Below are 26,169 nucleotides of genomic sequence, written 5' to 3' on the forward strand. Positions count from 1 at the left end.
AATTATTTTAAATATTAACAATAAAAATATATAAAAAGTGTACACAAAAATAACACATATAATATTCTTCTTCTCATATATTTAACTCTTATCTCACACTATGCTTTTAGACTTTGATAATATCTTGAATGTTCTTCTAACAAATTAAAATTTACATTTGGTTGGATAATTCAAAGGTTAGTTACCTTGTATTTCAACTAATAATGAAAAACACCATTGTCAAGTTGGTTTAGAATTGTGAGGTACCGCTGGATTAATTCGTGATTTTTAGATATTAGAGAAAATATAACAAAAAAAGACGAAAAATATTCTGTAAAATGTTTATGTGAATTTCGTTGATTTCCAATTTGATTTTTTGTTCTGCTGTAATGGTCTTGAAAAACATGGAATACGATGAATTAAATTAGGGAGGATGCTCCTATAAAGATGCGTAAAATGTTTTTTTATAAAGATATTTATGTGTCACATTATTATTGGAGAACGGGTTATTTTTGAATTTTTTAACAAATTAGAATAAAATCGAATTTTTTATAACAATAACAATAAATTCAATTGTTATCAGATCTAGTCGAACCGATCAATTTTGAATCGTGATTTTTTTTTTAAATTAAAATCAGGGATATATTTGTTTTTTTTATCAAAAATTTAAACATAATTCGGTTTAGATTGTATAAATCGATCGGATTAAATTAGGTCTAATAATTATAATGCGGACAATTGGGTTTATTATTGTTGTTATAATAAATTGATTTTGTTCTAATTTATTAAAAAATAAATTATTAACCGATTTAATAAAAATATCCAATAACATCATGACACATGTAAACGTCTTTAAAAAAATACATTTTAAGTGTCTTTATCGAAGTGGTCTCCTTAAACTAATATAGCTTATTTTATTTCAATTGCTTCGCTGGTCAAATAATTAAATTAAGAAGCTATATATATATGTCGTTTAATAATTATTTGAAATTCAAAGGTTTACATATGGTGCGTATTAATTATCAAACCTTTATTTGATTTTCTTTGAGTTATTTTTTAATAGTGATCGGAGTGTATGTCTTCTCAATTTTGTTCTAAACGGGATTCATATATAAATTAAATAATTATCCTAATTAAACCAAACATATTAACAAATTAAATAAAATGTAACAAGTATTATATTGGTTCATAAACAATTCTAGAAAATTGAAAATTGTGATGAACAAAAGTTTCTTCCATTTAGCCAAAACAAACGCTTATCTCATGTTTGAAAAATGAGAACCTCCTTATTATTAATTAATTAATCCAACTTTCTTACTTAATTTTCACAACTTGTACATGTAGCACCCTATAAATATGAGATAGCTACATCTTGATCATTGCCACATAACAACATCATCAAAAGGAGAAAAAAAAATTGTTGTTCAAATGGAAAAGTTTTCAGCCAAGGTTTTCATTTGCAGTTTATTTGCAGCATTTGTTTTGCTATCTTCCCCAGCAAGGTCCCAAGAAGTTGGTAAGTACTTAATTATTATATTAATTAACATGCATGCATATATTAATTGATTAATTGTGAGTTCAAGATTTATATATACATATATATGTTCAGTTTTTTTTAATGATTTTTTCTTCTCTTAATTAAAGTGTGTTTGGTTTACGATTTTAGCCTTTATATTATTTTCAATATTTTTGTTTTTAGAATTTTGTAAAAAAAATATTTTTTTACAATGTTTTCCTTTTTACAAAATATTAAAAAAATAAAAATATAAACAAAACGTATGCTTATTTTTCATGACCTAGTGGTAGGATATGATATATATTTGATGTGTTTAAATAGTGCTAATTTGTTTTTATCTATTTAACTAATAATTAATTACAGAGGATGAGAGCGAGTTTAATTACGACGATGAAGATAGTGATAGAGGACCATCTCATTGGGGAGACATAAAAGCAGAATGGAGGATGTGCAAAACTGGAAGAATGCAATCACCAATTGATTTGAATTATAGAAGCCTTCAACTGGCTAGAATAGGACCCTTTAATTTGAACTACTATTCCTCCAATGCTATCCTTAAGAATAGGGGTCATGATATTGAGGTAAGCTAATTAATTATGTTAATTATTTTTTTCTTAATATTTGGTTCCGAAGATGCATCTTTTTTTTTTATATACCAAAAATATGAAGATTCAAATTTGCGACCTCTTAAGTAGGGGTGGCAATGGGTAGGGGTAGGGTAGGGTTTGGATCCAACTCTAACCCTACTTGTGGGTTGAGAATTTTTTAACCCTAACCTTACTCGCTCTTAACCTGCGGGTATCCGATCCTACCGCGAGTTATAAAAAAGATACAATTTTATTATATAACTTTATGATAATTTAAAATATAACTAATTTTTATGTAAAAAAGAATATTGAATTATCAATTAATGATTTTCTTTTAGTGGTTAAGAATATTTTACATTTAGTGAGAGGTATTTAATTTAATATCCACTGAAAACATATTTTTATATAAATATATAATATATACATATATATAGAGTGCGGGTTGGTCGGATAGGGTTGAGCCTCAACCCGCACCCTACCCAACCCGCACGAAAACTCTACCCGCACCCAACCCTACCCGCTGCAGATCGGGTTGGCAACCCTACCCGACCGGATGGGGTCGGATTTGGTACCCGTGGGTAGGGTACATATTGCTACCCCTACTCTTAAGTGAGTACGAGGAAATTATGCCATTTAAGTTATAACTCATTGACGGTTCAGAAGATGCATCTTGAAATAAACAATTTTAGTTGATTAAATAATTTATTTACTTATCCACTTAAATAAACTTAAATAAGTATTGAAAATTTAAATAATATATTTTGTATTTATAATAATTTATTAACTAATAATAAACTCTTAAAGTTTAAACTCAGAACTAAAACAAATAAAATAAATTTGTTTATCATTTGACTAATTCATATTCGTAGTAAAATAACCAAATATTTAAATATGATAAATAATCTAATTAACAATATATAAAAATGGACTCTCTTAAATTTTTGTTTTTCAACTAATTGGTTGTTTTATTTGTTTGACTAGTTGGAGATTCTTGATCCAACAAGCTCTCTACAAATCAATGGAAGTCGTTATATCCTTAAACAATTACATTGGCACAGTCCGTCTGAACACATCATTGATGGACGAAGGTACATACATACATACATACATACATACATACATACATACATACATACATATAGAGATGTCAAATGGGCTAGTTCGGACCATTTAGGTCCGGCCCGTTAAACTCGTGGGTTAAATGGGCTGGACCGTTTATGCCCGCTTTATTCGCGAGCCATAATTTTTTAACCCAGACCGTTTATGGTCAGTCCGTGGGTTAAACGGGTCAGTCCGTTTATTTTTTTATTTTATTTTTTAAAAAATATTTTGACAAAAAATATTACTTTTAAGTCAAAAATCTTTAAAAAATAATATTTTTTTAGTTGATGAGTCAAATTTTTGGATCGGATTGAAGAAAATATAGACTAAAAGTGCTATTTTTTAAAAAAATGTAAAAAAAAATTAAACGGCACCCGTTTAACCCGTCATTTTTTTCGTGTTAATCGAATTCAGTCCGTTTAACCCGAAATTTAAACGGGCTTAATTTTAGAAGCAAAGTCCATCCATTTAAATGGATAAATGGGCTAACCCGATGAGTTTGACCAATTTTAACGGCCCTACATACAGTCATACATACCTGTTTATTATAGTTTACTATTATATTTAATTAATTTATACTTTCGTGATTGACAAATAAATTACATGTTTATATAATTCCATTATTATTTCATATATTTAACTTCTTATCGATGAGTTCATCAATTATCTGAATTGCAATATCTATATATATAATTATTTCAGACTGGATCTAGAGGTACACCTGGTGCATCAAACTCCCACAACTAATCAAATAGCAGTGATTGGAATACTTTACAGGATTGGATTAAGATCAGACCCATTACTGTCATTGGTACAAAAATTTATTAATCTTTGCATTGATTAAATTTATCTGTCTGCTTGTATTACATAAAATTTAATTTTAATGCATATTGTTAAAAACAAGAGACTAAATTAAAAAAAATATTTTTGTATATTGTTCAGTCTACTCAAAAATATAATGTATAAGGGGTATATATAAGTGTTAGAAGAATCAAAGTAATAAAAGCATAAAATCCTACAATTAATATACAGATATACTATATAAATATAAACGATACTAACTAATTTAAAATGATTCTAACGATTCTCTAACACATATAATACGGTCATCTAAAAATGAGTTATTTTTATTAATATAACATTACACGAGTTATTGTTTTGTGTAAAACCCTTTTAATTACTGAAATTCTTTTTATACATTATACCTTGAAATTCTAATAAATTATTGTAATTAATAATTTTGTAGCTAGAGGGGGATTTGAAGGCACTTTCTGGGTCAAGTGTTGGAGCCAATAGATCAGTGAGTGTATTTGATCCAAGAGAGGTTGACATGGACTCAAACTTGTATTACAGATACATGGGTTCGTTGACTACTCCTCCTTGTACCGAGAATGTTACTTGGACCGTCCTCACACGGGTAATTCGAATTTCCAACTTATTACTACAACTTTGTTTTATGGTGAAAATTCAAGTGAAGTCGACTTTATGTGAAGTTGATATTTGAGAGTCGTTGGATCATTTCATGTCAGGATATTCTAAAATTATTATATTAGTTTTAATGGATATATTGTTTAAATAGTGTTCATAATTATTCATCTGAAAATATCTTTATGTTAAGATATATAATAGTATGTTAAGTAATTTAGTAAATTTATTAATTTAGTAAAATATATTAAGTTTTTGAACAATTTTTAACTCTGATTTTTATATGAATATTTTTATGTCACTAGTCACTTTTGTGTACATAATAGAAAATTAACTAATGAATGTCTAATTGTTCAGATTAAAAGCGTTAGAAGAGAACAAATCAATTTGTTTCGAGATGCTGTTCATGATGTAAGTTTTCAGCTCTTAAAATAATAATATAATAATTAATATTAAAAATTATATATATACCAAAATTTAGTTATTAAATCAGTCACCAATATATATTTTATATGAATAATTGATTTAATAGTTGACTTTTAGTATATAAATATATATGTATATATATATATATTACAACTAAATCAATATATGCTCATAAATTCAATCCAAAAATTCTTTTAAGAAATAGAATAATAATTGGAATAATGTTTGAAATTTGGACATATATGTTGCAGGATTCAGATGGCAACGCGAGACCAATACAACCAAGCTCAATGGCAGTGCAGTTCAATGTAGACTTTAGTGATTAATTAAATATCGTGACACTCTTTTCCATTTTTTTTAAGTATTATTATTATTGTTATCAGTGTATTCTATATTCTAAATTTGACAGGATATTAAGTTTGAATGTATGTCAAACTTCATCAGATATTTATAAGTGTTTTATAAGGATTGCTTAGAGATGAAGAAATCCACAAATTGCAAAAACTGCCAGAGTTAGTTAAGAGCTTCTAACTACTTTTTAACAGAATCTTGATTTGCAAAGTTATCATCTGCCTTAATAATATCAATATTACCGTTAATCTAAATTACTATATATATTATAACTATAGCTAGGAAATTAAATGTGATTAAATAATTGTTCAACTTTTGGATCACCTACCACAATGCAGTTTAACAATATATGATTGCGACATGTTTGCTATATATGTCTATATTTATATAATTATTTTGTTCACGTAACTATCTTAAAAAAATCCAATATATATAATTTGAGAGGATTTAGGCGTATACATTATGAATTCAATTATGTACAATGTGAAAAATAAAATAATTAATTGTATCTTATCACATTAATATAAATAAATATTTTTTTAATTATTAAAAAAATATTAAAATATATAAAATTGATTAAATGATCATGAAAAATTCTTTATTATTTACATAAAATTAATTTTGCATATTTTGGAATAGATTGACAACAGATTAGGACAAAAGCAATTTAGGAGCTTAACGCCGTCCTCATAAAGACAAAATGAAATTAAAGAAATATTTAACTTTTTCATGAGTTCACTAATTAATAACTTTGGAACTAAGGCATGGAGTTGAAGGTTTCATCACAACAAGAAGAGATTCAACATCATGAGGAGGAACATCACGTGCCAAGCGCGTGACAATTGGAAAACCTTTATATTCTCACACTGGACAATGATTTGCTTAATTGATAAACAAATTAAAGGGAATGAATTGAAGGGTAACGTCGATACTAATTTTTTGGATGTTATTGTTTAAGATATAATTAGTGATGTGTTTTTTTTATTAATTTAAGTTTTTAAAATAAATAATTTATGTGTTTTGAGGGTTACTTAAAATGCTGATTTGGGTCTGAACGTGAGGTCCAGATTTTTTTAGTGGCGGCGACTGACTTATTGGTGTCGAGGTGTCGCCTGTCCGAGTTTCTCGTGAGGAAGTGGGGGGTGGTACCTGTAAGAGACTCCGATACTTAAGTTAGCAAGGGCTTTAAACATGTTTTTAATAGAATAGAACGTGAGTTATACTTGGAGGTGCCAGTGTATTTATAGTAGAGTTTGATGACCTCCCTGGTGGTGGTAGTTCTATCTTATCTTATATTTTAGGAGTTTGTTGAGACCTTATTTTCTAGATGAGATAGAGATAGTAAGAGAGATTTGGAAAAGTAGTTAATTATTTAGATAACTATAAGCCGGTCCCTTTCGTCGTGTCCGACCTCTCAAAGAGGTCGGGTATCTAATAGAGGCCATCCTTTGAGGTGGGTCTTGTGTCTTTATTGGGCCTGATTTTATAATTTGGGCCAATATGAACAGTGCCCCTACTTGAGTCATGATCTTTATATAGGTTGGATTCAAGCATTCGGTGGCTTCTGCTTAGACATCGGGTGCTTTTTTTTATAGAGGTCGGGATTTTGACCTGTTTGAAAATTTAAACGTTTGTTCTTTGCAACCCTTATAAATAGTGCTCAAATCGCTCTTTTGTTTTTCGAAAAAACCTTTTTGTCTTTAAAATAGAGCTAGGTCTTTTCAGATGTTGAGTTTCCTTTCATAGGTCCGACTTCGACTAATCGGCCTTTATCAAGTTATTTTTACGACTCGTTTTTTATCCGATCTCATTGAGATCGCTTCATACAAGTTGTTTATATAACTTCTTACATTAACTTGTACCTCATCGCTCATCTTGCCGACCGAGTTTAGGTCGGACAATAATTTTTTACGTTTTGTCGAGCTTAAGTTAATGTGTCTTAAGTAGGAAACTTTTGAAAAAATATGAATTAAAGAAATAGAAATTTTTATTAGTAAAATAAAAAATTCCTTTATGGAAATCTGCGTGCAAGGGGATTGAGTGTCCCTAATCCCCGTGTTGGTGCCTCATTAAAAACCTTGAGATCGGAAAAAAAGAGTGCACCTCTGCACGAGGTTCGCTGCTTAGCTGTAGTACCTTCTTAGGTTACATGCGTGCCAGGACTTTGGAAGCTCTCGTCCTTAGAGGTCGGACACTTTGTAGTAACTTTTACCTAAAACCTCTACTATTTTGTAGGATCCTTTCCAATTAACAGCCAGCTTCCTTTCTCCTTTTTTTTTTTGACGATGGTGATGAATATGCAGCTTTCCATCTACCATGGTTGGTGTCTACAAGTGCATTATCCTCGTCTCTGTCCTGGTATATTTAATCCAATTTAACTATAGAAGCAGAATCATCATCCCTATTTGATATCCTCTGCCTATTGCTAGAAGTTTTTACGGAGTTTCTGGTATCCATAGAAACTGTATTATAGCCTCTTTTTAATATGTTTGCATACTATTCATGTTGGGTGGTTGTCTGACTATTTTGTTGATCATTCGCTATTATCAAAGGTTGAGCTCCAGGACCCCGACAACGGCGTCAATATTCCGAGGGTTACCTGAAATGATGATTTGGGCCTGAACGTGAGATCCAGACTCCTTTAGTAGTAGGGACCGACTTGTTGGTGCCGAAGTGCCGCCTGTTCGAGTTCCTCGTGAGGAGGTGGGGGGTGGTACCTGCAAGAGACTCCAATACTTAAATTAGCAAGGGTTTTAAGCAGGTTTTTAGTGGAATAGAACGTGAGTTATACTTGGGGGTGCCAGTATATTTATGGTAGAGTTTGATGACCTCCCTGATGCCGGTAGTTCTATCTTATCTTATATCTTAGGAGTTTGTTGAGATCTTATCTTCTAGATGAGATAGAGATAGTATGAGAGATTTGAGGAGGCAGTTACTTATTTAGATAAGTACAAGCCCGTCCATTTTATCATGTCTGACCTCTCAAAGAGATCGGATATCCAGTAGACACCATCCTTTAAGGTGGATCTTGTGTCTTTATTAGACCTAGCTTTATAATTTAGGACAAAGTATGAATATTATAATATAATAATATTAGATATTTTATTATTACGAGATTTATAGTTCAATTTTTGTTGATTTTTTTACAAAAATAAATAATAAAATTTAAAATTTATTTAAAGTTATAAAAATATAATTATTTAAATGTATTTTTTATTAATTTAAATTGTTTAAATAAGTGATTTCAGGACACTCTTTTATAATCTTACAAGATCATATTGATCATGTGAAAATTTTAAAAATAAAAAATTGTGCGGTTAACACTTGAAGGCAAATAAGTAATTCGAATGTAGGTAAGGTTAACTACTTTGGATGAAAGCCAGAGGGTAATGCTTAACTTTTGGATTTAGCCGTGTTTTTCTGTAATCACTTTTATGTTTTATCTTAACCTAATGTGATCACTAGCTGGTGGGGAAACACCATAGAAAAGGAGAAAAAATTTATCATGTTAACTTGGAAGAAATTATGATGAAACATTTTCTTTTTTCATATATCTTCAAAAAGGAAAATCAAAGGCAGATTCTACGTCACTTATTAGGGTTTTCGAAATGAGGAAAATTTATCTAGTCAGTCTATTTATTTATTTAATAGATAGAATTTTATCTTTAAAATTATATTGGTTAAAATTTTGAGTTAAACGAATCTGTCTATGAATTAAACGGGTAATCTTTTCAATTTTTTTTTTTTTGTATTTCCCAAATAAATGATCATTTTTTTGAAAATATTATATTTGATCCGATTAAAAACCCGACTCACTAATTTATAAAAATTCTGTTAAAGTGATTTTTTATTAAAATATTTTTTTAAAAAAATAAAAAGTTAATGAGTTAATCTGTTTAATTTATCAGATTGATCATAAATGGTCCAAACTAAAAAATTATAGTCCGTAAATAAAATAGGTTTAAACGAACTAACTCTAATAAATTACGAGTTTAAGCTGGCCGAACCTAAACAGTCGAAGTGACTTGTTTGACAATCCAACCATTTGCTGATGAGTTTTATGTCACGTGTCACAGACTACTTATGAGTTTTAGCATTCCTAATAATTCAAGTACAAAATTAATGGTTTACTCAAGCTAAAATATACCATAAGATTACGAAGTAACATCTACCTACCATAAATAGTATTAGAAGGCTAGAAGTAAACAATGGTGTGGTTGATGGAGTTGGTTGCTTTTAATTGAGAACGACACAACAGAGTACAGAGACGATGGTATGGTCGATGGATGAAAATGTTATAACTATCTCAAATTGTAACTAAACGAAGCACGGAGGCGCGTCTAGAAGTAAACGATGGTATTTTTTAGCTTGTTAGAATAAAAAATATTAGAAAAAAATGGACTAATCGATGAGACAAAAAAATATCAAAAATAATAGATAAAATAAAAAAAATATTTTTAAAAGAAAAATACAACAATTTTAATTACTAGAAAAAACTAACCCGTCCTTAAAAAAAAAATAACGAGTCTAATATTATGTTAAAACTCGAGAAAAAACACTAAAAAAACAATTATAATGCATTGAATTGTATAATGATGAATACAATAAATACAATAAATGTTATTCTAACATAATGGACTAAATCAATAATAGCGGTGAATTAGGAGTGATGTTGCCAAAATCAACTAACATTCATAATGAATCAAGTTGGTTGATCTAGTAGATAGTTTAATAATTTATTTAAGTAAGTGTTGAGAATTTAAATTTTATTTTATATATGAAATAATTTATTGGCCAACAGCAAACAAATTTTTAAATAGAACTTCGATCCACCATGGATTAATCTTTAGTTTGCTATATTAGAGGATACTGTATAAAAAAAAAAAAAAAAACTAACATTGATAATGATTTTACATTTTTGCGAAGTTAACTGCAGCTTGATGATTCATTGATTTGTGCGATCAAAATAAGCAAGATAATGATGATATATCATATTCATATTTATAGGTTTATTTTAAAGCGTTCTTTCTTAAGTGAGAAGTACTTATTTAATTAAATTAATTTTAATTCTAGTTATTTAGTCATATTCATATTTTAATTGCCACCATCAATAATAATAATAGTAGTGTTGCAATCACCGCAGGCCTCATTATTATTCTAGTTATTTAGTCACAAAATCAAAGCTTATAAGATAAAATAAAATTTAATAACATAATTATAATTATAATTATAATTATAATTATAATTTCTATATATTATCAGGATAAAAAATTTTTATACAAATATTTAATTATTATATTAATAAAAATAGTTAATTAATTTTTAAATTTATTACTTAAAAAGTTATATAAATATGAGTTTAATTAGATGAACATGTATGTAAAAATCTTTATATTAAACTCGTATAACTAAACCAATAATTATATGTTAAAATTATACTATTATATATAGATTTGTTTCATCTATTTTTAGGTATATGTTGGTAACATATTTGGATACTATATACACAGTACAAAAATAACCCTGAAAACATGGATGACATAAATATTATTGAAATGCAAATGAAGCAAATTAAATGACAAAACACATTTCTAAATTATTGTACACAAAAAAAAGAAAGAAGCTAAGTGAGGAGCTAGCTAGGAACGTTATATATATATATATATATATAAAGTGAAAATAGATTATTTATATGAGAATGTGAGAATATAATTATTATTATTATTGAATTAAATTGAATGATTAAGATTAAACCAATTTTAAAAGTCAAAATTAAAATTAAAATTAAAATTGTTATTTTTTTCTTTTTTTTTTCTCTTTCTCTGATCAAAAGTGGAATTTTTTTCTCACATCATCATTTCTTCTTTTCCTCTTATATTTGGATATCAAAATTAAATCCCTAATTTTTAAATATTTTCTTGTGCTACGTTATTTCTTTCACTACTAGTTTCGTCACTATTATCATTATAGTACAGCTCTTCTCTATGTTTTCGTTGCTGCTTCTTTGAGTTGTTAGTTGCTGCTCCTCTTGCCTAGCTTATTTTGGAGGCGCAAGACACAGATTTTGCGCCGGAATTCATTCCATAAGAGTGGTTGCTACATGTAAAGCTTTACATGTCGTTTTTGACACCTCCTTTGATTTCAGTCATTTTCATAACACACGCAAGAAGCAAACTAAGAAGGAAGGGTTGTATTAGCCAATAACAAATAGACCCAAACAGAAGAATCTATGAAAGCTAGAGACCTCGTAGAAAGAAGCTATGGCTACGATGATAGTGACGAGTACAAAGAAAAACGATGACATTGACGAAACTAATAGTGTAGGGAATCAATTTTAATTTTTTATTTAATATATTTTATATTAATAATTTAAATCCAAGAGTTATAATTAAATTTTAATATTTTATTTTTTTGTTTTTTATTTTTAATAATAAATTAGTTTTCAAGAAATAATGTTATATATATTCTTTATTTTATCTAAAACATATTTATATTCGTTCATATTTATAGATAATTTTAAAACGAGTTCAATTAGCTAGAGAGTCAATATCTTTTCATTAATATTATATTTTTTAATTATTTTTTATTTTAAATTTTAAATTATTTCAAAAATAAAATTAACAATATAATTTTATAATAAAACTTAACTCATATTAATTAATTAAAATAATTTTTTTATACTTCAATTCTTCTTTCATAATTAAATAGGCCATTGACAAGTGGAAGCCACCAAGAAAATACTGAAATGGTATACATGCACCTTTCTCTTGGTATCATAGTTATTTAACAGGCAAAATATTAAAAATATTTTTTCATAAAAATATTTATTTAATCATATTTTAAAAGTATATAATCTATGAAAGAAAATAACGATTTTAAAAAAAAAAAATATTTTTTATAACACATAAAATTAAGCCAATCAACTATTCAATAATAAAAAAAAAAGAACATTTTCACATAAAAATTGCTTAATAGAGTTTTTATTAGAGTATTTAGTTTTTCACCATGCCTTAATATTTAGGTAGAGACTACTACAAAGTACTTAGATTTTACTATTTTAGTGATTATTAGGGTTACAAATTATTAATTAGCAGCCGCTATTTCATAGGGAGGGGAAATATGATTATAATTTATAAGTCATTAATACAAGGCAAATATCAATGTACAGTCTTCAATATTGATAAGAGAATATTCTATGCAACTTGTTTTTTTTTTCTTCCTTCATTTTTATTGTGCTCGTTAGTGTTTTTTTTTATTAATCAATAATATTTTAGCTAGGAATACCAAAGTTATTAAAATTGAGATTGAGTGAGTTTAAATTAATCTCAAAAATTAGTTCATGGAATAAATTAAAAAATATCTCATTTTATAAATTTTTTATAAATTTTATTTTCGAAAGATGTGAGACTTATATATAATACATCTCGTTCATGTTCAAAAATAATCAATTAGAACATAAATATTTGTACGTGAGTGGTTCAACAATATTAAATTAAAGAATTATGTTCTGATATTATATTATAATTGATACTAAGTGATTGGATCTAATTCAACTTTAAAAACTAACCTATTGGATAATAAAAAGAAAAATATATTTTTTTATTTGGACAAAAAAAAAATACTCATCATACTTAAAGAAAAATAATACAAACTGAAAAAGTTTATGTAAATTTTGTTAAATTAATTAATTAGGTAATAATAGATTTGAGATTTTTAATTAAAAAAAATGAGCTTTAATTTAATTATGAATAGTGATCGGAGTGTCTCAATTTTGTTCTAAAAGGGATCCATACATAAATTAAATGCTTATCCTAATTAAACCAAACATATTAACAAAATGTATTGGTTGATATAATTTTAGAGTTTAGGGTTTAGAAAATTATTATGATGAACAAAAGTATCTTCATTTTAGTCAAAACAAAGGCTTATTATCTCCTGTTTGAAAACTTAGCATGCACCTCCTTAATTAATTAATAATCCAATTTTCTTACTTAAATTTCACAACTTGTAGCAGCCTATAAATATGAGATAGTTACAACTTTATCATTGCCACATACAACTTTTCATCAGAGGAGGAAAAAGAAATTAAATTGTACTTCAAATGGAAAAGTTTTCATCTAAGTTTTTCATTTGCATTTTATTTGCAGCACTTCTTTTGCTATATTCCCCAGCTAGATCGCAAGAATTATTTGGTAAGTACTAATGACTATATATACTTTATTTTTTTATATGATTATTAATTTCTTTTCTTAATTAGGGTGTGTTTGTTTTGTGTTTTTTTTTTTCAATATTTTGATAAAAAAAGAAAAAGTAGAAAATAAAAAAAAAACTGAATTTTATTGTTTTTACCATTTTTATTTTTTTTTTACAAAATTTTAAAAGTAAAAACTAAAATATAAAATAAAAATAGAAAATAAAAATACAAATCAAATGTACCTTTATGCTAGAATACAATATATATTCGATGAGATGAATTTATTATTTTTTTTATTTATTCAATTTTGTTTTTGTCTTTGTGTAATACAAATTGTTTAGTTTAATTTTGTTTTTGTCTTTGTGTAAAACCAAACAAATTGTAATACAATATATATTTTACTATTTCATATATGTAAATTACCCCATATATTATTTGAATAATTGTGAGTTCATGATTTATATATACATATATATGTTTAGTTTATTTTTTATGATTTTTAATTTCCTCCTTTAATTAGGATGTGTGTTTAGTTTATAGTTTTATTTTCTGTATCATTTTAAATATTTTTTATTTTTATTATTTTTTTTATAAAATTCTAAAAAAATGGAAATGTAAACCAAATGTAGGCTTATTTTTCATGACCTAGTGTTAGAAGGATATGATATACATTTGATGTGTATAATTATTGCTAATTTATTTTTTTCTATTTAACTAATTAATTACAGAGGATGAAGACGAGTATAATTATGATGAAAATAGTGACAGAGGACCATCTCATTGGGGAAACATAAAACCAGAATGGAGAACATGCAAAACTGGAAGAATGCAATCACCAATTGATTTGAATAAGAAGAGGCTTCAACTGGCTAAACTAGGACCCCTTAACTTGAACTACAACCCCTCCAATGCCACCCTTAAGAAAAATATTTATGAAATTGAGGTAAATATGATTTTGATATGAGTATTTAATTTTCTTAATAATTAACACTATAATACACGCATGCCGAGGGATTGTGGCGGTAATTTAGTGACGGTTATACCAACAGTTGTCAAAAACTGTCGCAAATCTTAATTTTTGCGTTTTAAAAGACGACGATGGTTCTTAAAATGCTAGTAGTCTATTTTGTGATTATTTTAAACCGTCGCAAAATAAAAAAAGTAAACCAGCTAATTTCCGTTTTTTTGTCGTGTAGCAAATAATTTTTTATTAATTAAAAAATAATTTAAATATAAATAATTAATAATAGTTGTATTTTTATACAAAAAAAATATTTAGTGTACAAATAATATTATTTATTATTTTTTAGGCAAGTTATTCAATTAAATCACTTGACAACATATATTACATATATGCCCCACTATAATGCCCTTAATATTTAGTTTCTAAAGGTGCATCTTGGAATTTGAACTCAAAACTATAAAAAATAAAATAAATTTGTTTATTATTTGACTAATTCAGATTTTTAGTAGTTCAATAATAAAATAGCGACGGTTATATCAGCAGTTTTTAAAAATCGGTGCAATAATTAACTCCCGTGCGCTAAAAGATGCCGGTTGGAGAACCATTGAAAATCGATTTTGTACCCGTTTATAATTGTCACAAAGTGTTAAAAAAAAAAAAAAAAAAAAAAAAACTGTTGTTATTATCCGTGTCTATTATAATGAGTTAAGTATGATAAATAATCTAATTTCCAATGTATACATACATCATTAAGCAAATAAAAATTGACTCCCTTAAATTTTTGTTTTTCGACTAATTGGTTGTTTTATTTGTTTGACTAGTTGCTGTTTCTTGATCCAACAAGCTCTCTAACAATCAATGGAACTCGTTATATACTTGACAATTTACATTGGCACATTCCATCTGAGCACACCATTAATGGACGAAGGTACATATATACATACATGCCATACATACATACATGCATGCATGCATATAGGTTGCCAATACTATTATATTTAATTATACTTTCTAACTTCCATGATTGATAAATTAGTTATATGTTCATATACTTCGATTATTATTTCATATACTTAATTTCTTATTGAGTTCATCAATCATGCATCTGAAAAAAAATTATCCCATAATATGTTTCGTTAAAGTAAATATTGCCCATAAATTACTTATTAATTATTAGTAACACTGTTATTGCAGACTGGATTTAGAGGTACACCTGGTGCATGTGAATCAAACTCCAACAGCTAATCTTACAGCAGTGATTGGAATACTTTTCAAGATTGGATCAAGAACAGACCCACTATTGGTATTGATACAATAATTTTTTTATTGATTAATTTAGGGTAACTATCAAAATGATATCTGAAAGTTTATATCACTGACAAAAATAATTTTTAAAAATACAAACAATAAATAAGTTTTTGAATAATTTAAAACGTAACAAAAATAATTAATAATACTATATTTTTTATAAATAGTAAGAAAAACTCTTACATTAAACAAATGATTTATTCATTTAATCCAAATTTTTGTATGACATTTTAATAATATTTAGAAGGTGCACACAAAAATTTATAGCAAATTGGATCTCTAATTTTTTTTTTTATTTTCCAAACCAAGTTGGTAGTTCACATTATCTTTTAAAAAAATTCATTTGATATAAAATTACCAAATTTTAAAAATGATAATATTTTATATTTCTAAGAATTTGCAAAAAATTGCATCAAAATCGTCATTTTTTATAATATATATATATATAATATCTAATTATTTTTGTCATATTTTTTTATTTTTTATAAATTTATTTATTATTTATATTTTTTGACATTATTTTTGTCGCCAATATGAACTTACCTTTGGATATCATAATATTGTATTGTTATATAGCGTTTAATTTCGATCCATATATATAACTGTGGCCATTCAATTTATGTTTAGATAATTTTAAAAATTAGTTATTTTTATTGATGTGATAGTACACAATTTATTATTTGTATAAAATTATTTTTATATTGACGTTGCATAAAGGTAAAGTTCTTGGTATATATTGTATTTTAAAATTCTAATAAATGATTTTGTAGCTAGAGGAAGATTTGAAGGCACTTTCTGGGTTAAGTGTTGGAGCGAATAGATCAGTGGGTGTATTTGATCCAAGTGTGATTAACATAGAAAGAGACTTATACTACAGATACATGGGTTCGTTGACTACTCCTCCTTGTACCGAAAATGTTACTTGGACCGTCCTTAAACGGGTAATTCAATTTTCCAACTTATTATTAACAAAAATGTTATTCGTCCACTAAAATCAACTACTAAAATTAACACTAATATATTTATATATAAATATAAGTGTAATTTAATTTATTTTTAATGTATATTTATATTCCAGCATACATATATTTTATACTAATAGCTAACTTTAATATTTGAATTTAATATATACATAACATAATCATATTAATTACTATAGATTCTTTTATATAAGGATAATTTCAGGTGAGGATATTTGAAAATTATATTAATTTTAATGCGATGTTATATATTCGACATCAGTAATTACTTATCTTAAAATATTTTTATGTAAAAATAATAACATATTAAATAATTTAATAGAATGTATCAAATTATTTAATGATTTTTATCTATTATTTTCAATTGATGAGAATATTTTAATTTTATGTAATCAGTCACTTATATATGTATACATAATAGAAAAAGTTAACTAATAGAGATCTAAAATTGTTCAGGTTAGAATCGTTAGAGAGGATCAAATCAAACTGCTTCGGAAAGCTGTTGCTGATGTAAGTTTTCGGCTCTTAATTAAAACGATGATATAATCAAATAGTTGATTTAATATACATCTAATTTTTGGTATATATGTAATACAATTTAATTTAATCCAAAATTTGTTGAAAAAGATAGAATAATAATTGGAATAATGTTTGAAATTGGGACATATGTTGCAGGCTTCGGATGGCAATGCGAGACCAATACAACCAACAAACAATCGCAAAGTGCAGCTCAATAAAGAGTATAATTAATTAATTAGACTCCAATAGAGGCACTCGCAATTCATCATCATTATATGCTTATATAAGACTACATGGAAAAATATAAGAAAATAAATGTCTCCATTGACTATATACAAAATATGTACCCTGTAACACTCCAATAAAGAATTGCGAAACTCATTTCCAAATTATTATTATTATTATTATTATTATTATTATTATTATTATTATTCATGGATTAAGGAATCAGAAGCCCTTACACCACAAAAAGTTCTATAAGGTAGCATTTGTTTTGAAGTATTGGGACAGAAATTAGGAGACAGAAACTCAATATCATGTTTCTTGACTCTGAGATTGATACTAAAATTTCTGTCTCTGTTCCCAAAATTTCAGTATTTCAGTACCTCCAAAAAGTGGGAACACAGGAGACTAAAATTTTTAGAAATGGAGACTGAAACTTTAAAAATATTTTATACCTAAAATACATTCATTTCAATTAATTAATTCTAATTTTACCCTTTGTACAAATTAAATTAGAGCTTCATTTTTGTTTCAATTTCTGTCTTTCACTTTACACCAAACAGAATACTGAGATTTATTTCAGTCTCTGTCTCTCAGTCTTAGTCTTTCAGTTTCTGTCTCTCTACCAAACGCTAAGGGTTGCTCAGAGATGAAGAAAGTCAGCAAAAATAAACATAGATGAACTTAAAGAATCAGAAAGAGAATGTAGTAGTAGCAGTGACAGAGAACAAAAAATCCTAATCAATTAACACTAGAATACAGAAGAGAACTTAATCACAATACACACTAGACTAAGACGCATTATATACGCAACTAGAGCAAGTAACCACAATACTACAGAAGTTGCCAGAATTAGTTAAGAACTTCTAACTACTTTTTGACACAATTTTGATTTGCAGAGTTATCATCTGCCATTATAATTTCAATACTACCGTTAATCTGAATTATATTGTTATAACTATAGCTAGGAATTATAATAGACAACTAACACCTTCAATAATGTGCAGATATTCTTTCATTTTTTAAAAAGAAAATCTGGTAAATTGAAATAAATATTACCTATATTGTTGTACTAGTTCAAAATTGAAACTGAACAGGGAAACTAGTTGTATGAATCATTGATCTCATACTACTAGTAGTTGTGGTAACATCTTGTACTTGTGCCATGTGGCTTAAGTTTGAAAATTGAGTGCATTTATTATTAGTTACTGTCTTTCATCCTCATGCATCTGCTTCTTAAGAAATGCAAACTCCACATAGCCACTTTTGGTTGGACTTTGATCATCTTAAACCGTGATCAACAAGGCATCTAGATCAGAAACTTTCTCAAGACTTGACCTAAAATTCCAAAACCATATTGGTCAAGGGAAATATTTGACTCCTTAATTACGAATACAAATATATGATATATGATGAACATAATATTATTCCAAAGCTTTTTTTGTTTTAAAATAACATCGGTTAAATGAATTGATGGTTCAAGGCCAAAAGAAAAAAGAAAGAACGAACTTACAGTCAATTTAATATGCTAAATTTGTAGTGGGTGAAAGTTGTCAAAAGTAGAAAGACTTAAGCTTATGCATAGTTCTATGTGAGTGCTCTAGAAACGGTAGCATTAGTTTCACTGCCATTGATGCTGAGACAGTTTTCTTCATCCACTCCCTGCTCTCATTTCAAGGTGCCAACATGAATCCCAGTGTTGTGAGCATCCTTACCCTGCTGTAAATTAAAATATTAGTCCGATCATTTATTACCAACCAATCAGAATAAATTATTAGTTACTTAATTGGAGATAGATGTGAGTAATTTCTTTATTAGTTACCACAATGTGTTAGTTTCTTGACAGTTAGTATCCTTTATATAGTGTGTATTTCTAATGTAAATGAATAGCATAATATTTTTCCCTCGTTTATCTGTTACCATGGATTATAACAGTAAATGAATAGCATAATATTTTTAAAGTTGAAAATCAAAATCAGCTTATATACTAACACTTAAATTCGTGAGAAAAAAACACTTTGAAGGAGCATGCAATAGAAAAACACAGCTTATATGGCAGAAAATTTTTTAAGGCAACACATTATGTGAGAAGGGACAAAAAGAAAAAAAAATAGAATGAAAAGATTCACCATATGAGCTGATGCATCGTAAGAAGTCTCAGAACAAAAATGAGCAAATGAACTACTCTTGATTCATGGATCAAAGAGAAAAGTACAACCAATAAGTAGTTTCAACTGAAGGAGATACGTAACTCTTGTAATGCAAAGCCAAAAGTTTCAATATAAATCAGACATACTGTTTCTGATCATATACATGCATATTTGTGCCATTATAAAATTTTAAGCATCAATAATATTTTTAAAACAAACAAATAGAAAAACAAAAATAATGAACAGAAAAAGGAAACATATTAATTAGATGGCATCCTAAACAAAATGATGTAACTATAGCAGCATTTCTCAAGAAAAAAATTTTCATATATAAACTCCATATGTCCACAGCAAGGAATGATTTAAAATTGAAGCCATGATAATGCAATCACTTCCATTTAGAGATGGAAACAAATAGCATATTTCTCATAGATATTAAAAAATTACATTAATTTCTACATAATATAGTACATGCATCTGGCATTATAAATACTCTTTAAGACAATTCATATGCAAGTTCAGATTATCTCGGGCTTGGAGTAGAACTGAAAACTTCAAAAAAATTCAAGACAACATAGACCAATATCCAAGTGAACCTCTCTAGACCTGATTATATTGAAGAATCACAATTTAATTTAGTAGAGAAAGAAAGATATTTAGTTCTAGTTGAGAAAGAATGAGGTTTATCTACTAAAGCAGCAAAATGAAGATCATTATGGTCACCCCCAAAATCTTCGAGGGCAGTAGCAAATGCCACGTCCCTTTCACATGCCTCTCCTAGTCCTTTACTGAACAAGTTTAAAAAATATCGATATTTATTTAGAGAATAAATTTAAAAAATATCAAAAAATTTTCAGGACCATACTAATGTTCTTAAATTTCATATTAATTAAGATGTGATATCACCCCTTCTACATGCAACCGTGGCAAGATAAATTATAAATGATGACAAAATGCAATGTGAATTAGAGTGTTACTGCACAATCAACCAATATATCATGCAAACATGCACCAGTAGCAATTATTGTTTATTAATTGGATTTAAAATTAAAAAAAGCAAGATATGAACAACGACCAAATTATAAGATAATTTTCATTTAACAAATACTAACAGGAAAAACTATTCTCACTAAGAGGGAAATAGAAGCTTACTAGTATCTATCACATAGCCACTTAGGAGAGAAAGAGGCTGCTGCAAAACTATTCTGACTCTTTACAGTTTACACTCAATGAAGTCCTGAAGAGCAATCATTTTGATAGAATTGGACTTCAAACTCTTTATTGCTTCAGCAGTTGCTATAGCTCCGTTAACCGTTGTGACAATAGGAACCTTGTAATCCAAAGCCATTCTTCTCAGAGCTAAACCATCTATCCGATCAAGTGCATCACCAGAACTCGTTATCACCATTAGCTGAATGTCTCCATTGGCAATCATGTCACCAGCATGAGGCCTACCTTCATGCATCTTCAGCACTCTCTCAGCTTGGATATTAGCTGATTTAAGAGCATGAGCCGTTCCAGAAGTAGCAACAATCTTAAAACCAGCCTCGACGAAGGTCTTTGCAATCTTCTCAAGGTGACACTTCGTTAAATCATTTAAGCTAAGAAACACAATTCCAGAAGTTGGTAACTTCTGACCGGCCGCAATTTGAGCCTTAGCAAATGCAGTATTATACAAAGAGTCAATACCCATGACCTCACCAGTACTTCGCATCTCAGGACTTAGAAGCACATCACAGCCTGCGAATTTCGAAAAGGGAAGAACAGCTTCCTTAACGGACACATATTTAGGAATGACCTCTTTTGTAAACTGTAGATCATAGAGAGACTTTCCAGACATGACAAGGGAAGCATATTTAGCCAACGGATGGCCTATTGCTTTTGATACAAATGGAACAGTGCGAGAAGCTCGAGGGTTGGCCTCAAGCAAAAATACCTCCTCTGAATTATTAATTGCATACTGACAATTCATGAGCCCACAGACCTCCAATCGTTTCGCCAATTTTTCAGTCCATGACCTGATTGTCTCCAAGCAAGAAGATGGAACAGTTCTTGTGGGAATAGAGCAGGCAGAGTCACCAGAATGTACCCCAGCCTGTTCAATGTGCTCCATTATCCCACCAATGACCACATTGCCATGTGAGTCAGCCAGTGCATCAACGTCAATCTCAATGGCATCAGATAAATACTTGTCAATTAATACAGGGCGCTCTGGATCCACCTCAACAGCAGTTTCAAGATAAGTCACAAGTTTATCATCACTATAAACAATCTCCATTGCTCGACCTCCCAGAACATAGGAAGGGCGAACAACAACTGGGTATCCAATCTCTGCTGCAATGGCGAGTGCATCTTTTTCACTCCTGGCAATTCCTCCTTTTGGCTGTTCAATCTTTAATTCATTGAGTATCACATTAAACCTTTCTCTGTCCTCAGCAGCATCTATGGAATCAGGGGATGTTCCCCATATACGTACATGACCAAGTCCACTAGCACATGCTGGCTTGTGTTCATCCAGGTATTGTTGTATGGGGAGAGACAATTTCAATGGTGTTTGACCTCCAAATTGCACAATGATACCATCAGGTCTTTCCAAGTCAATAATGTTCAAAACATCTTCAACAGTCAAGGGTTCAAAGTATAGACGATCACTAGTGTCATAATCTGTAGAGACCGTCTCAGGATTTGAATTCACCATGATTGTCTCATATCCTGCATCCTGCAAATATAGAGAGAGACAGCATACGGGAAGATTAATCATTTTAAAAGCATATGCCAAACCGAAAGCCAGGACACATACCAAGACAAAAGACAAGTCATGTAATGTAACATTTGAATTCAATGTGCCATCAAGATCAAAGGCTTAACTCGTGCAACTCATCAATTTTACTCTCACCTTAAGTTTACAGTTTCACTTTTAGAGAGAAAAAATAAAGCAAGCAGAGAGATAAAAAAGAGTTATGTATTTTCTCTTTACTTGGTTTCTGAGACGCAAATTTGCAACCAGTAAAGTAAGAATATTCAAATGTGGAATCTAATCAACATAAAATAGAAGAAAACACACCTGAAGAGCAAAGGATGCATGACAGCAACAATAGTCAAACTCAATCCCTTGGCCAATTCTATTTGGTCCGCCACCCAAAATTAAAACCTTCTTTCTTTTAGTGGGAGCTGACTCACACTCAAAATCATAAGAGGAATACATATAAGGAGTATTAGCTTCAAATTCTGCAGCACAGGTATCAACTCGCTTATATGCTGGAGTAACACCCAGGGACAGTCGCCTGCACCGAACTTCCTTTTCAGCAGATTTAGTTGCAAATCCTATCTGTTTATCACTAAACCCTCTTTTCTTAACCTCATATAAATCAACATTCGTCAAATCAAACAAATAGTGGGACATCAAGAAACTTTCCACATCAACTAGCTCCTTGAGCTGAGTAAGAAACCATTTGTCAATATAACTCAACTCGAAAATTTCATCAATGCTCATGCCTTTTTTCATTGCAGCATATATGGCATGGATGCGCTCAGGGTTAGGAACTCGAAGACTATACTTCAATTGTTCCCAGTCGTAGTCTAACTCTTTCACTTTCGAACAACCCCATCCAGGGTATCCGTGTTCCAGTGAGCGGACAGCTTTTTGAAAGGACTCTTGGAAGGTTCTCCCTGTAGCCATTGCCTCACCAACAGACTTCATCTGCGTTGTCAATATTGGCTTTGAACCAGGGAACTTCTCAAAAGCAAACCGAGGAATCTAAAATATAAATAGCCATGGGAGAAAAGTACATATGGGATTAAGAAACAAGTTTGAATAAAAATTATCAAACATATAACAAAATAGATATTCTCAATGATTCATCAAGATAATACTAATATTTGATAACCTAGCATAAATGTTGGTTTATCAGATTTCAGCGCTGATGCAAACAAAACTTTAAGATAAACTACAGGGCAAGAAGATTCAAGACTTCAAATATAATATCAACAACCAAGACTTTTCTACAAGCATATAAGGGGTGTAATAATGCTGCTAAAGAAACTAATAAAATAGAAGTCATCAACAACAATATAATTTACATTAGTTCTGCTGTAAATATTCAACAACCAAACTACATTCAAAAGTGAAAATGCACGATGAAATTATCGAGTCACTAACCTTTGTAACCACATAATCTATCGAGGGCTCAAAACTAGCCGGTGTCTTTTTTGTTATATCATTTGGAATTTGATCCAGTGAATAGCCTATAGACAACTTTGCTGCCATTTTTGCTATTGGAAATCCGGTAGCCTTCGATGCCAGGGCTGAGGACCTTGAGACTCTCGGATTCATCTCGATCACCATCACCTCACCATTCACAGAGTTGACAGCAAACTGCACATTGGATCCCCCACATTCCACTCCAATCTCTCTAATTATAGCAATGGAGTAATCTCGAAGGCGCTGATACTCCTTATCGGTAAGAGTCTGTGCAGGTGCAACAGTAATTGAGTCACCGGTATGAACTCCCATGGGATCAATATTCTCAATGGAACATATAATAACCACATTGTCAGCCAAATCCCTCATAACCTCAAGCTCATACTCCTTCCACCCCAACAAGGACTTCTCAATCAAAACCTGACTGGTCAAACTAGCAGCAACCCCAGCCTTGCAAATCTCCTCAAACTCTTCCCTATTGTAAGCAATCCCACCACCCGTTCCACCTAACGTAAAAGCAGGCCTAACGATCAGCGGAAACTCGCCAATCTCATCGGCAATTTCCATGCACTCCCTAATGGTGGTTCCTATCCCGGAAGGCGGGGTCTTAATCCCTATCTTCTTCATAGCCTGCTTAAACAAATCCCTATCCTCGGCCTTCTTAATAGCCTCCAGCTTCGCCCCAATCAATTCCACACCGTATTTCTCCAAGGCGCCGCTCTCAGAGAGAGCCACAGCCAGGTTGAGGGCGGTTTGGCCACCCATGGTGGGAAGCAGAGCGTCGGGGCGCTCCGCTTCGAGAACCTGCTCAACTAATTCAGGGGTCATAGGGGTAATATAGGTCCTATCAGCCATATCAGGATCAGTCATTATAGTAGCAGGGTTTGAGTTTATTAGAATAACTTCATACCCTTCTTCTTTGAGAGCCTTGCATGCTTGCGTTCCACTGTAATCAAACTCGCATGCTTGACCAATGACGATTGGTCCAGCTCCAAGGATCAGAATCTTTTTTATGTCCGTCCGTTTCCCGACCTTGGTCGCAGTGTCAGCAGCGAGAACAGGAGCAGCAACAGCCGCTGCAGCAGCGGTGGAAGACACGTGGCGGTGTTCGTTGGAACAGAAAATTGATTTTCTTTTGCCATAGGTTGTGGGAAGGGGGAAGAAGCGGGTCCGGAAGGTTGCTTTTGGTGCAAAAGGTTTAAAGCGAGAAGAGGAGGAGGAGAAGGAAGGGGAACGGGTGAGGAAGGGGAGAGGGAGTTTGTCGAGGTGAGTAATGCAATGTCCGATTCCCATTAGGTTCCGAGTGACGGAGGAAGGAGGCGCACTTTAGCAGAGAGAACGAGGGTTTCGGTTGTGGCGTGCGATGAAGCCAACCCTTTCTTTATTCTTTCACACACAGGTTTTGGAGAGGGTGAAGTGGGCGATGAAGCCAACCATTACTCTTTTTTTTTTTTTTTTTTTTATCAAAGATAGGAAACTCGAATTCGCGACCTCTTAATTGAATATGGAGAGACTATGTCATTTGAGCTATACCTCATTGGCAAATTATCAAAGATAAGAGCCTCGAACTCACAACCTCTTAATTGAGTATGGAGAATCTATGCCATTTGAGATATAACTCATTGGAATGTTCTTCTTTCTCTGGAAAAACTTAAATTGAATATTCAAATCAAAAAATTAAATAATGTTTTTTTTTTATATCCCAGTTTACATTATATTTAAGTTTCCATTTATGTGTATATTTTCGTATTCTTATTTTTATTTCTATGCAACATAAAAAAAGTTATTTAAATATATAAATTAAATTGAATTACCGTATAACACTCTTTCTTATTTATTCATAACATATGATCATATAAAAATAATTTTTCATATTTCGGAAAAGATTGACATATGATGACAAAAGCAATTTAGGAGCTTAATGCCGTCTCAGTGAAGACAAAATTAAGTTAAAGGAATATTTAATTTATCCATGATGAGTTCACTAATAAATACAAGGCAGACATATGGCCACAAAAAGAAAAAATAAATTATTAAGTTAAAAAAAAAGATTAATCAACAAGAGAGAGTAACTCATCATCAAAGTTAATGTGTGTGACAGAGAATAATTCAAAAACTAACGAGGTTAATGTCTTGCTGTGATACAAATACAATTGGAGATTGCACTTCTTCCACCACTAATATGTAAAATGGAATCTGCAGTTCTCTAATACCTCCAATGACTAAGTGTTAAACATGAGTCATTT

General features: G+C 29.8%; 3 protein-coding genes across 4 annotated transcripts; 2 read left to right on the plus strand and 1 right to left on the minus strand.

Annotated features, from left to right (window-relative positions):
• Positions 1-1,366: 1,366 nt before the first annotated feature.
• LOC107634118 (alpha carbonic anhydrase 7) lies at positions 1,367-5,550 on the plus strand. The gene is made up of 7 exons (XM_016337692.3): positions 1,367-1,495; positions 1,859-2,076; positions 3,064-3,170; positions 3,886-3,994; positions 4,430-4,600; positions 4,966-5,019; positions 5,286-5,550. The coding sequence occupies exons 1-7, from the start codon at positions 1,408-1,410 to the stop codon at positions 5,358-5,360; spliced, it is 822 nt and encodes a 273-aa protein (XP_016193178.1). The 5' UTR covers positions 1,367-1,407; the 3' UTR covers positions 5,361-5,550.
• A 7,890-nt stretch (positions 5,551-13,440) lies between these two features.
• Positions 13,441-17,685, plus strand: LOC107634119 (alpha carbonic anhydrase 7-like). The gene is made up of 7 exons (XM_016337693.3): positions 13,441-13,577; positions 14,308-14,522; positions 15,365-15,471; positions 15,738-15,846; positions 16,622-16,792; positions 17,288-17,341; positions 17,507-17,685. Exons 1-7 carry the CDS (start codon positions 13,487-13,489, stop codon positions 17,579-17,581), a joined length of 822 nt encoding a protein of 273 aa, XP_016193179.1. The 5' UTR covers positions 13,441-13,486; the 3' UTR covers positions 17,582-17,685.
• A 730-nt stretch (positions 17,686-18,415) lies between these two features.
• Positions 18,416-25,349, minus strand: LOC107629239 (carbamoyl phosphate synthase arginine-specific large chain, chloroplastic). 2 transcript variants are annotated; one of them, XM_016331983.3, is made up of 5 exons: positions 23,882-25,349; positions 22,787-23,479; positions 20,875-22,441; positions 19,086-19,291; positions 18,416-18,910 (listed from the first exon to the last, which is right to left on the minus strand). In XM_016331983.3, the coding sequence occupies exons 1-3, from the start codon at positions 25,214-25,216 to the stop codon at positions 20,936-20,938; spliced, it is 3,534 nt and encodes a 1,177-aa protein (XP_016187469.1). In that variant the 5' UTR covers positions 25,217-25,349; the 3' UTR covers positions 18,416-18,910; positions 19,086-19,291; positions 20,875-20,935. The 2 variants fall into 2 exon arrangements, with proteins under 2 accessions (XP_016187469.1, XP_016187470.1); XM_016331984.3 differs by having other exon boundaries at positions 19,086-19,288; positions 23,882-25,340.
• Positions 25,350-26,169: the final 820 nt, after the last annotated feature.

The sequence above is a fragment of the Arachis ipaensis genome, chromosome B3, assembly GCF_059453495.1.
Source record: "Arachis ipaensis isolate K30076 ecotype BB chromosome B3, ASM5945349v1, whole genome shotgun sequence".
Taxonomy (NCBI): domain Eukaryota; kingdom Viridiplantae; phylum Streptophyta; class Magnoliopsida; order Fabales; family Fabaceae; genus Arachis; species Arachis ipaensis.